The sequence below is a fragment of the Maylandia zebra genome, linkage group LG12 (genome assembly GCF_041146795.1).
Source record: "Maylandia zebra isolate NMK-2024a linkage group LG12, Mzebra_GT3a, whole genome shotgun sequence".
Classification (NCBI taxonomy): domain Eukaryota; kingdom Metazoa; phylum Chordata; class Actinopteri; order Cichliformes; family Cichlidae; genus Maylandia; species Maylandia zebra.
This window is the reverse complement of record NC_135178.1, coordinates 1,903,380-1,916,215: the sequence shown is the minus strand read 5'-3', so window position 1 is coordinate 1,916,215 and position 12,836 is coordinate 1,903,380. Positions and strand designations below refer to the sequence as shown.

The following is a 12,836-nucleotide window of genomic DNA, read 5'->3' as shown; positions in this document are numbered from 1 at the left end:
AATACACAATATAGAACTATATAAGAATGTATGAAGAAATATAAATAAATATATACACAATAACAGCAGCGTGATTTAAGTAATGAAGTGAAACCAAAGTCCAGAAAGTCCAGTGTGTGTGTAAGAACCATATGTGTGGGTCAGTACTGTGTGGTGGTGTGATTGAGAGACCGTATCGCCTGCGGGAAGAAGCTCCTCCTCAGTCTCTCTGTGTTGGTCTTCAGGGAGCGGAATCGCTTTCCTGACCTCAGCAGAGAGAACAGTCTGTTGTTGGGATGGCTGAGGTTCTTCACCATCTTCCTGGCCTTGGTCCAGCACCGCCTGCTGTAGATTGAGTGCAGGTCAGGGAGCTCGGAGCGGATGGTGCGCTCAGCTGACCGCACAACCCTCTGTAGAGCTCGTCTGTCCTGCATGGTGCTGTTCCCGAACCAGGTTAAGATGTTTCCCGTCAGGATGCTCTCTATGGTGCAGGAGTAAAAGTTCCTGAGCACCTTGGAGGGCAGTTGGAAGTCTCTCAAGCGTCTGAGGTGGTAGAGACGCTGACGGGCCTTTTTCACCACGGTGTTGATGTGACAGGACCATGACAGGTCCTGCGTGATGTGAACTCCGAGGTATTTGAAGCTGTCCACTCTCTCCACTGGGCACTCGTTGATGACGGGGGTCTGGTAGTTCCTCTCCTGCTTAGTGCTGAAGTCCACTATCAGCTCCTTTGTCTTACTGACGTTTAGAAGGAGGTTGTTCCTCTGGCACCAGTTCTCCAGATTCCTAATCTCCTTCAGGTAGGCCGTCTCGTTGTTATCAGAGATCAGGCCCACCACGACGGTGTCGTCAGCAAACTTGATGATGGTGGTGGAGCTGGTAGTGGCCACGCAGTCATATGTGTACAAAGAGTACAGCAGGGGGCTCAGAACACACCCCTGGGGGGCTCCAGTGCTGAGAGTGGTGGAGGCTGAGACATGTCCGCCCATCCTTACTGCCTGTGGTCTGCCAGTTTGGAAGTTGGAGATCCACAGACACATAGATGAGCTGAGTCCCAGATGCTCCAGCTTGGTGGTGAGTGTGGAGGGAATTATGGTGTTAAATGCAGAGCTGTAGTCTATGAAGAGCATTTTAACATAATTCCCCCTTCTAGTGTCCAAGTGAGTGAGTGATGTGTGGAGGAGATGAGAGATGGCATCGTCTGTGGAACGATTTGGACGGTAAGCGAACTGTAGTGGGTCCAGTGTGTCTGGTAGTGAAGAAATGATGAAGTCTCTGACCAGGCGTTCAAAGCACTTCATCACTACTGAGGTGAGGGCTACAGGGCGATAGTCATTGAGAGAAGCAGGGTGGGGTTTCTTCGGGACAGGAACAATGATGGACTCTTTGAAGCATGTGGGGATCACCGACTGAGATAAAGAGATGTTGAATATCTCAGTGAACACAGGAGCTAGCTGGTATGCGCAGTCTCTGAGGATACGACCTGGGATGCCATATGAATATGATACAAGTATGGCAACGCGGTGGTGTGGTCAGCACTGTTGCCTCACAGTAAGAAGGTCCTGAGTGCTCTCTGATGCTGTAGGAACAGGGCTTTTATTTTAAACGCACATACAGTGCAGGCATATATAGAGCGGTGTTACAGTTATGTCAAAATCTACACAGATGCATCAAAGAAGACAGGCGAGCAAAGCGGGATATATTTATTGTTCCTGAGTTTCATGTCAAAGTAAGGAAAGGGATCGGTGACAGTTTATTAGTGCACAGAAATCGTTTCAGTTCTGTCAGCTGTCCAGTGGACTGAAGACGCAAGACCAGTAAGATCAGTGATGTGTTCACACTCATCATTGGCTAGTTTACAAGACAGTGACTCAGACAGCAGGTCAGACATTCTGATAGAGATTCAGCAAACACTGTACAGAGTCAACGACATGGAGCTCAGAGTCACCACCTTATGGGTACCATGGGTATCAGTGGATTGGTTATCAGTGTTGGCAGGACAGAGATTAAGAGCAGAACACAGCAGAAAATGGAAGAAAGATGTCAAAAGTAATGGGAGGAAAACACGTTTTACTGTCAGAAATATGATGCTGAAAGAAGGCAGCTGATCCAGAAGCTCGGTGATATGGAAGTGGAGATGGACTCGAGTATTATCAGGCCATATTTAGTTTAAGACGAACTCATTCTCCACACCGGCAGGGGGCGGTAATACACCATTTTGCTGTTTGCCAACCGCCAACAAATGACGAAAAAGAAAGAAAGCCGCAGACGAGGAAGAAGCAGCGTTGGCTGTCAACACACCGGGACTGTTTATCGGGACCGTCACCATGCGTCTGCTCTGTAAGACACCGCGGATTTACTCACACGTGTGTCAGCTCAACCTGCTGACGCAGCAGAGGAAGAAGCATCTGTGGAACCAGGTACGAGCTGCGTCCATGGCTGAACATGATGCTAATGGTAGATACGAGCCACACTCACAGTGACCTTTATGTCCACTGTAGTTCTGGAGATTATCTCACCTCCCGGGGCTTCGTCCGTTCATTAACCGCACGCTGCATCCCCCCTGCCGGCCGTCGCACAGCGTAAGTTCAGCTTTTACTCGCTGGTGATTAGTTTAAACTGAACATACTTAATGACGGGTTGTAGTTGTCACCGAGCTTCTCGACCATCTCCAGTTTATCTACAAATGTTCGGTCTGGTTTTTACAGAGACGGCACACACACACACACACACACACACACACACACACACACACACACACACACACACACACACACACACACACACACACTCTATGTGACAAATCAATATGAACTGTATCAAATTTAGGCCTGTTTAAACTCTCCGTCCTGACTGAGGAGTTGTTCAAATATTATTACTTCTATAGTTGAATATTATTACAGATGTTGACTGTTTGATGGTGTAGCGGCTATCGGAGCCTTTTCCTGGACCTGTTGAGCACGAAATAAATACTGTTGCTGACCCTGCAGCAGAGCTTTAATGTCTGCTCTGGCTCAGCACCAGTGTCGGCTGCACAGGCCTGATGTTTGGTTTCATAATGACGTCGTACATTATCCTCTTTCATAACTGCCACAGTCTCAGTGCAGATCAAACAGACACACTTGAGTTCTTTGAAGAAACATTCACTCTCCCACCGTGTCTGAAATTTTCTGCACTCACTCTTCTACTTTTCGCTTCTTTGGTTCTGACCTGTTTAGTAACTTGGGGTACATTTCTTCTGTGATTGTCGTTTTTGGTGGAGCAACTGACTTGATCAACAGCAGCTCCCCCTGGTGTTAAAACTAAGAAGTGCAATACACTCAGGCAAAAGTTGAAGTGCGGCCTTATTCTATTCTATTTATGAAATTACTTGCGGGCCAATTAAAAATGGACCGCGGGCCGGAGTTTGGACATCCCTGCTATAAACCATATTAATGGAAAATTCAGCTTAAATGAGTAATGTTGTAACACAATAAACATCCTCTTTATTGCATGAGTGTGTTGCATCTGTTTGGAACAAGCCTGTGAAATACTGGGAGAATATATTCTGGAAAGATGACACCAAAGTTGAACTCTGCCACAGGCTCAGCCAATCACCTGACCCGAATCCAACTGGAAAATCTATGGAAAGACCTGATGCTCAGAGTTCATAGAAGGGCCCACAGAACCTTTGAAGAAGTAAACAAAGTTTACGGTTAGAATTAGCTTATGTCTCAGTCCAAAATCAGGGAGTGCCTTGCACCTCCAAATTCAACACTTTATTAAGGATAAAGTGCGTGTCACAAATGTTTCACATCGAGTGATTTCATCATCTGTCTTCAAATGGGAAAACAAACTGTAACTTTCAAAGTTGGCCATAAATACTCTATAAGGTGCATACATGTCAGAAACCAGCTGAGCATGAAGGAGAAGAGTAATTAAACAAGTTTGTTGGTGTTTTTCTATTTCAGTGGTTCGGGAGCAGAATTAATGGCTGCAGGTGGAGCAAAACCATCTACCTGAATTCACAGAGCCAGAAAAAAGTCACCCTCGTGCATGTAAGGTAACCAATATTTTGGTTTTTGTTTTTCTCCTTAAGCATTGCTTAAGCTTTGACTACTTGAACTCATTTATAACTTTGTGTCATTCTCCAAAAGTGAACTGTCTGCGGCAGCATATGAGAAGCTGGCCGATGAGACATTGGACGCTCTGGCTGATTACTTTGAAGACCTCGCAGATGAAGCTTTTACTGGGGCCGACTATGATGTTCTCTTCTCTGTAAGTCTATGGATGTTGTAAAGGTTGCTAACTGTGAAGTGAACTTTAATGGTAGCTGTAATAAATGATGGCAGAATGATCTAAATGCTTATTTACAGAAACTAAATGATGAACATACAATTACACTGAGGCTGCCACAAACACTATTGTATTGTACCATATTTATTTGACAAGGTTTTAGCTGTTAAAATGAAGTAGATTTGATTTAGTTATTAAATATAAATCAAACCAAAAGCAACACCAGTTTATTCAGTATAGTGTTAATATCTGAATGAGGCCCCGGGGCCACTTTGTAGTGGAAAGGTTGGGCCCCGAGGTAAAAAAGGTTAAGAACCCCCATCTTGTCATCTGGGCTTTCAGTGATCAGTGTTGAGGTGATTGATGTGTCCATCTAATCATAATGTTTGATATCCCCATCCCTCACTCATCTCCTAAACAAACCCACACCGCCTCTTTTCTGCAGCCTATGACGTCTGAAATCTCCTTTAACCGCCTTTGAATGAAACCTCTCCTTGTCGCTGTAACCGTGATGAGCTGCTTGCATGCTTTAGTTCAGCTTGTACCAACAATGCACAGACTGCATCAATTAGAAACTCAGCCTTGGGTAAATAAAGTCCCTCGTGCTGTCAAGCAGAATGAAAATGGAAGAAAGCTCAGCGTTGTGTTTAGAGATTGTCTGAATAACTATCAGGCAGAACGAGTAAATGAATTTTATTACAAAGAAGTCTGGGAATCCTAAAGTCCTGTCCAACACAATCAGCTCTGTCCTGCATCCCACCACGTCTGAGACCGCCGCACACACCTGTGAGGATTTTAAAGGTTCTTCACTGGAAAAATGAATCCTATCAGAGAACGTCTTCTGCTCCCGTCCCCAGAGCCTTCTGAACCACCTACGTGTTCCTCCTTTCTCACCTACTTCAAACCAGTCTCATTATCCCATCTTACTGATATAGTAATGCACATGACACTTGCCCTGTGAAAGTGTTACCTACACCATTTCTCAGAGAAGACAGTCGTCATCACGTTTCTAACATCCTTTGTTAGCAGCAGCGTCTGAAATGGAACTGTTCCTCTTCTAAACAAGCTGCTGGTTTGGACCCGTCAGTTCTGTCATTTTCAGATACTGTTCTGGATACATTCAGTCTGGCTTCAGAGCAACACAGTCTGCTCTACTGAAGGTGCTCAATGCTTTCGGCTGCTTTAATTCTTCTAGACCCGAGTGCAGCGTTTGACACAGTTGATCACACAATCCTATTAAACCATTTGAAGACGTGCGTCGGCATTCGAGGCCCTGCTGTAAGATGGTTTGCCTCTTGAGAGCAGAACATACTCTGAGATGCTGGGTAACACGTGTTACCCTGCTACACTCGCTTGTGGAGTTCCTGTTTTATTCTCCCTTTACATGCTCCCATCAGGCTTCATTTCTCAGAAAACACAGAATTTCTTATTACTGTAATGCAGACGATACATCGTTGTATCTCTGTCTAAACCCAGGCGTTGATAGCACATCGGGTAAATTGCTACAGTCATTTTAAGCTTTTCAGTCATAGTCACCAAAATCAAACAGAAAGGGAGTGAAACAATTTACGTTTATTGCGATAAACTTTACATACATGTTAAATAAAATTAAGATTAGTTATATTCCATGTAGATGTTTGGTCAAAATTGCTTTGTTAACGGATGAAAGCAGAACCGTTTTCTTCTGTTTCTTGTTTGACAGAGTGGTGTTCTGACAGTGAAGCTGGGTGGAGACCACGGCACCTATGTGATCAACAAACAGGCGCCAAACAAACAAATCTGGCTTTCTTCTCCTACCAGGTGAGACTCGAGCTTTGTAGCACTTCATGGTAATATGAGTAACTGGAACCCAACAATGTCTCTGTTCAGTTTACACAGTTCTGTCAACATTTTCCACTCAGCTGTTTTGTTTTTTATAATTCTAAATGATTCTTAAGATGCCAATAAGTGACTTATGTGTTACCAACATAACCAATCTGGTCAGCTTTAAGTAATAAATCGCTTGATTGATTAACGCAGACATGCAAATATTTCATTATTGTGGTGATTAAATCCTGTATTTTGACGCTCTGGTTGCTAATTGTTAGTACGTGCACTCACAGTTCACCACATTCATGTGTCATTTATTTCCTTTGCAATGTCTGGTTTTCCTGACATTTCCATTCACACAAACACAACAGGTGACTACATTAAGCACAGTAGAAACCGTTTGGCCCTTCTCAGCAGCAGCAGCTGAACAGAATTACCTTTGACCTTAAATAACCCCGCCCCTGCCTCTTGCACAATCACGCCACCTATAAGCAAAAGTCCTTTCCATTTTCTCCGTCACCACCTGTTAGTTGTAGCTCTCTTGCACATCAGCCAATAGTGCCGACCTCTCTTCTTCTACACAGCAAAATCCCCACTGTGAAATTGACACTGAGTGTTCAAGTTAACACTAGAAACGTGTCTGTATGTGTCCACACTTGAGTTTAAATGAGCACTTTTCAACGTGTTATATTTTTAACACTGACCTAGTGTTTATGACACTAACACGGAGCAGTGTCAACAATATTCTACACTGTGTGTAGGGCTGTTCGATATAACGATATATATCGGATGACGATATAAAAACGTCTGTCGTTTGTTTCTTGGTGTCGCAAAATAAACTTTTTATCATCATTTTGATGGTCACTGTAGAGTTTCTTAAAGTTGTCCCTTTCTCTTATATTTAAAAAACCACACTACAGACGGACGAAGGACTACGCGTTGTCGTTAGCAACAACGACGCTGTCCGCTTGTTTATTTTCCACATGGACCTTTCACAATAAAGCTGAAGAGCCTGTTGAGATTTTCAAAATAAACTGAATCACGTGAAATAGTATGCAGAGTGTTTACGGTTTCAACTTACGTAGCACTCGACTGCAGCTACACGACGCCCAGCTGGAAACACTTCACGCAAGTTCAGCTGCCCGAGATTCACAGAATTGACAGAAAATGTAAATTTTTGTGATAAATATCGTTGTCGGGACGATAGATGTCTTATATCGGGATATGAGAGTTCGGTCATATCGCACAGCCCTAGTTTTAAGTGTTAAAAGATTAGCACTGATTAGTGTTGGTAGTACTTTACACTAAACCTGGTGTTTAATTTAACACTGAACAGCACTGATTTTCTAACACCAGTGTCATCACTGCCAGATAACAATGAACTCGCATTCATCTCTGACATCTCTACTACTGCAATTAAACGTATTTACAACCACTGTACCCACCACAGCCATCAATGACAAACACCCATTAAAAATGTAAGAGATTAATTTACAAAAATGTATTCAAACAGTAAATCATCCAGTTTGTTTCCAATCCATCCTCAATACTAAATGCATTTAAGTGATCATTGTAATACATTGTTGAGACCTTAAAAGTCAGAAGATAAGCATTATTAGTGTAACTGTTAGAGATGCAATCTTCTTTTCAACATCAGAACAAAATACATCCCGACTTGATATAAGATAAGATAAGATAAGATAACCTTTATTAGTCCCACACGTGGGAAATTTGTTTTGTCACAGCAGGAAGTGGACAGTGCAAAAGTTATGAGGCAAAAATTAGAATACAATAAGAATAAATACAGTACACAACTGTACAGAATAGAATAAAATAAAATACTATATACAGTAGAATAAGATAACCTTTATTAGTCCCACACGTGGGATATTCTATTGTTCTGTCTCTGCATACATCAAAACCGAGAACATGGATTCAGCTATTTTCCATTTTTGCTCACATTGTATTAAGACATTAAAATGGTTTTTCAAGTTGATCCAGACGGACAACATGGTGGTGACATAGTATCTGTAGACAAGCAGAAGAAGACGGCCGTAGTGATCGATGTAGCGATACCGAATGACAGCAACATCAGGAAGAAGGAACACGAGAAGCTGGAGAAGTACCAAGGGCTCAGAGAAGAGCTGGAGAAGATGTGGAGGCTGAAGGTAACGGTGGTCCCAGTGGTAATCGGAACAGTTGGTGCCATGATCCCCATACTGGGCCAGTGGCTCCAGCAGATCCCAGGAACAACATCTAAGATCTCCTTCCAGAAGAGCGCAGTCCTGGGAACAGCTAAGATACTGCGCAGCACCTTTGTTGTGGAAGTTTTCCATTAAATAAAGCCTGCAGACGAGCGGTGAGCTGCAGCTAACATTCTTTAATCAAACACACAAAGAACAGACAATCAGGCTTGGTGGAGAGCCTGCATGACCGCAGGGTCAGCAGAGTCTCCCTGAGCCCAGCATGGCTCTCAGTTAAAAACCTTCTCCAGGAACAAAAGGCAGTGCACAGCTGCTTCACACCATAAGGTTCACACTCCCTTGCTGCCTCCCAGAGTCCTCGAAGAGACAAAAGACTCTTCCTGTGGAGTTGTCTGCTTCCCCCAACTTCCTTACTACACCCCCACCATTTGTCTTACTGTATGAGTGTGAGACATGTGAATCCAGTGGCACCAAGGCATCATACAATAAAATAATGTGATTAATACAGAAGTAAAAGAAATTCCTATACAATCCCACCCTTTGATTCTTAAATCAAGAATCACATTAAAACCAGAATTTCTCTCCTGACATTCTGTTCATCACATCAACATTATTGTTCACTTAAAGGAGTTTCACACTGTGTATCCTCACGTCACTGTTCTCCCACCACCCTTTGTTCATCTTTAATCATCCCCACAATCTAAGCTCTCACATGCACAATGAAGTTGTGCATTGTCTCTTAAAACTTCCAGGGCCTCTCCCCTGGAGTAGCTTCACTCCAGGCCTGTAACCCCGTCATAAGAAAAAAAGACATTAGCCAGCAGTGTGTCCTGCTGTAAATCACACGATCAACCCTCTGCTGTGGAAAAAGTGATGTGGATGTTAGCGCAGCGCATCTGTATGCACACTTTCTCACAGTGACCTCTGCACTGTAAACAATACAAGGTCATGAATAAGACACTGCTGGTAAATTCACAGACACAGAAAGTGGCATTTAAGAGGTTAAGTCAGCACGGCCCAAAAGCCCATGCAACCTGCTGCTGTCACCTTTCTGCTCCTGTAAAAAGAAACATACAAACATCCACCCTTTGGTCAGGTCAAGGTGGAGGTGCAATCTTGCATACTGGTGTCAACTCAGTCAAGCTTTTGTCAGTCCAGTCAGTCCCCATTTGTTATTTGCTGACAGTAGAACCTCTCGTGACGCAATAAGTTTCTACTGCCAGCAATGACGCCATTTCAAAAAAGAAAGAAGATTTAGACTGGATCACCTCGCTGAGTCCTTTTTGGCAGGGACTTGTTTTCTGATTGTCCCAAATAAGTGGCTTCCTCCTGAGCCCATTTTCATTTTGGAGAAGCTCACTTGCGATTGATCAACATGTCGTGTAGTGCTTTCGATCCCGATCTTGCAGGCCTACTTGAAAAAGAGAAAATTGCCAAACAAAAAATCTCAGTGCACTGTTAAAATCAAAAACAATATGAAGGCCTAGTTTTAGAAGTTGTCTAAGCGCACTCTCTTAGAATGATAGATCAAAACTGGCAGGTTCAAAGTGGTACCAAAAGAAAATGCATCAATAAATCCCCAAAACTTTCATCCACCAGTCACACCTCACACAACAGCAATATCCTATTAGATGATGAGTTTTTTCCATGTACCCAGATGTGCATCATGATAAGACCTCCCCCACACATCAGGAACAAGAACCTCAATAATCTATTAGTCTCCACTCATCTGACCCCCTGCAGCACTCTGTTCACCCCTGCAATGGTTCAATCATTTTTGCCCAATATAATACTAGTTCACTAGTCTGTGCATCACTTCTTAACCTGCTAAGTGAACCGGACAAGATGATGGTAGCAGAAATGCTTAAAATACTGTTTGATCTTCATGAGCTTCATTGCATGTGTGTTTGTGTTAGTAGGATTAATGCTTTTTTCTGTTTGTGTAATTTTTGTGTACCTCTCCTCTTTGCGGTGCTCCAGACACTTTTCAATTCTCCACGTAAGGCAGTCGTTTTTCTTCCCAGTTTCATAAACCCAAATTTCATTCCCACACTAAAACAGCTTCCTCCATGTCCTCCCTGCTCCTTCCACTGTGGTCTCATCTCCTTGCAGCAGTCCAGTGAGAGTCCGTTGTCTTTCAGCTTTGTCCTGTTTTCCACTGTCTCATTTTGCCATTTTGCTCCAAAAGTGGTAAATGTCCAACTCAGGCAGTCTTTCAAAGGTCCATTCACACACAGTGAAGGTGCAGTTCGTTGGAAATGCACATCCATCCATCCAGTCGTGATGATGCCATTTTTCTCTTTGCTGCCGCTGTCTGGCACAGCTGCTGCTGCTGGACCTTTTCTTCACTGCTGTGAGCTCTTGAGGTCCATCTCGTTGTTCTGGAACTGCATTTCTGGTCTTCAGGGAGAGATTTTGGAGCTTGTGTTCTCAGGGTGACAAACATGTGGAAGTTAAGCTGTAAAATAATTCAGCCAAAACTTGGCTGGAGTGTTTCTAATGATGTTAACCTATAATGTTCTTCCGACTGCTGCACGTGGAAAATTGATCCGGGTCTGCTCTTCACCTGCAAGTGACGCACTGAGACACAAAACCCTAATTTTATTGCTTATTTTCATCAACAATTCTACTAATTGTGTGTGTGTGTGTGTGTGTGTGTGTGTGTGTGTGTGTGTGTTGGCCTGCAGTACCAGCTTCTCCCGCTAGTTGGAAACAACTTTCACACACATTTCTACACTCCTCTTTTTTTGTTTGTTTGTTTTCCTTGTTTTTTGTTCCCCATTTTCAACATTTGACCCTGTTTTTCACTCTTTTTACACGCACACATCAACCTATTAACTCGTTCAACATTTCTTTTCCTTTCTCCACAACTCACACAGCCATTCTCTGCCATCTTACACACCACACATTTACTCAGTTCTTACCATACAGTCACGTATTGAGTTTTGTCTCTGGCCGCCTGGTGAAGGCCTGCCGCTCTACTGGATCCAGTTTCCCATTACTACACGAGGCGTCCCCCGTGAGGTTCCTTGCCTTCTACGGACCAAGGAACGAACACCGCCACTCTGCGCACTGTAGTACGCAGAAATGGACTCCGACAGTGTACCCGAACAGCTGTCCTGTGACGTACTTGGACCGAACACAGGTCTGGGCCGGCGTCTCCCCAACAGCGCGCACGAGCCAATGTTCTTGTGATGGACCGTACCCAACACAAGCCTGGGGCCTCAAACCGCCAGGATTTTCCCTCCGGAGACTCGAACTCCAGAGTCAGCCAGCGTTCCCCCCTCAGCCAGACAAAATTTATATATATTTCTCTGTTGACAAACTGGTATAATAAGAATCTGTTATAAGTCAGTATAGAGTAATGTTACTTCCCTCTTCCTTTCTTCTCTTGTGCTTACAGCGGACCCAAGCGCTACGGCTGGACAGGTGAACGCTGGGTATATACTCATGATGGCATCAGCCTTCACCAGCTGCTTTCTAAGGAGTTTTCCATTATCTTTAATAAGAACATTGACCTGTGTGGCTTGCCCTATTCCTAAAACCCTGTTAAATGCTTGGACTATTCACAGACTCAGTGACTCACATCTGAATTTCTGTGCAGCATACACACCATCTGTTAAAGTAAATAATGAAGTTCTGTATGAAATGCTGTTTCTGTTGCATTCTTCATTCTTCAGCTGAATGACGTCTTGAAGTCTTGTAAGAGTTCAGTAGTTGTGGTCAGTGTGGCCACTGGAATCCAATTCTGTGAGTTTTTCAATGAAAGTAATTAAATGCTTTACCTGTCACTTCTGTCTGTGAACATGTCTTTGTAGAGTCTCAGTCATCCAGGTCATCTGAAAAGCATCTGGAGTTTCTAAACGCATCGTTTTCTCTCCGTTTTGGCCTCCCGTCCACACTGAGACGGTGTTTTCCCCGAAAACGCAGCGTTTGGAAAACGCTCTCGAAAACGAATACATTTGAAGACGGTGCTTTCGTGTTGCAGTGTGGACGGTGAAAACTGAGACAGATGGAGACGCATGTTAGTCATGTGATGCAGTCATGTGACCAATTAAACAAAGATAGCGGAGGGCATTATACAGCAGTTGTTTTGTCTGACAGCCCTATTAAAGATTAATATCAGTCTGCTCCAGAGAGCTTTTCTTCTAATTCTTTAACTCTCACTCGCTTTTGCAACTTTGTACTTTTGTGTTACTCGCAGCAACAACTCCACCTCATTGTGAGTCCATTTAAAAAACTCAGGAAAGTAAATAAGCGGCAGACAGAAATGAGGCCGGTCGAATCTTCTTGCGTTTCACGCATGCGTAAGACTGGAACATAAGCGTTTTCTGGCCGTTTCAATGTGGACGCACAACTCTGTGAAAACAACTGAAAACACTAGTGTGGACGCGGAGCGCTTTCAGACGAAAATGCCGTTTTCGTATCTATCCGGGCCAGTGTGGACGTAGCCTAAGTTCATGAATGTTTCACTTGTTGTTTCAGAGGTTTCTGCAGAACTGCAGCATGAATGATGTTTGATGACATTTTGTGTAATATTTTAACGTTTGATTATGATCTATATCAGGG

The 12,836-nt window shown here is 43.6% G+C and overlaps 1 protein-coding gene across 4 annotated transcripts; it reads left to right on the top strand.

Moving 5' to 3' along the window:
- The first annotated feature begins 2,219 nt into the window (after nt 1–2,219).
- Nucleotides 2,220–12,058, top strand: LOC101472359 (frataxin, mitochondrial). Of its 4 annotated transcripts, none has more exons than XM_076890544.1 (6): nt 2,220–2,399; nt 2,481–2,561; nt 3,930–4,021; nt 4,116–4,236; nt 5,957–6,054; nt 10,955–11,663. In XM_076890544.1, the coding sequence occupies exons 1-6, from the start codon at nt 2,307–2,309 to the stop codon at nt 10,971–10,973; spliced, it is 504 nt and encodes a 167-aa protein (XP_076746659.1). In that variant the 5' UTR covers nt 2,220–2,306; the 3' UTR covers nt 10,974–11,663. The 4 variants fall into 4 exon arrangements, with proteins under 4 accessions (XP_076746659.1, XP_076746658.1, XP_076746660.1 ...); XM_076890545.1 differs by lacking the exon at nt 10,955–11,663 and adding an exon at nt 8,056–10,943 and having other exon boundaries at nt 2,221–2,399; XM_024800594.2 differs by lacking the exon at nt 10,955–11,663 and adding an exon at nt 11,671–12,058 and having other exon boundaries at nt 2,222–2,399.
- Nucleotides 12,059–12,836: the final 778 nt, after the last annotated feature.

Excerpts from the sequence above, each read along its gene's own strand:
- LOC101472359 (XM_024800594.2), top strand. The coding sequence starts at position 2,307 with ATGCGTCTGCTCTGTAAGACACCGCGGATTTACTCACACGTGTGTCAG. Across the intron at positions 2,562-3,929 it reads CCTGCCGGCCGTCGCACAGC|TGGTTCGGGAGCAGAATTAA; the intron begins GTAAGTTCAGCT and ends TTTCTATTTCAG. Across the intron at positions 4,022-4,115 it reads GTCACCCTCGTGCATGTAAG|TGAACTGTCTGCGGCAGCAT; the intron begins GTAACCAATATT and ends ATTCTCCAAAAG.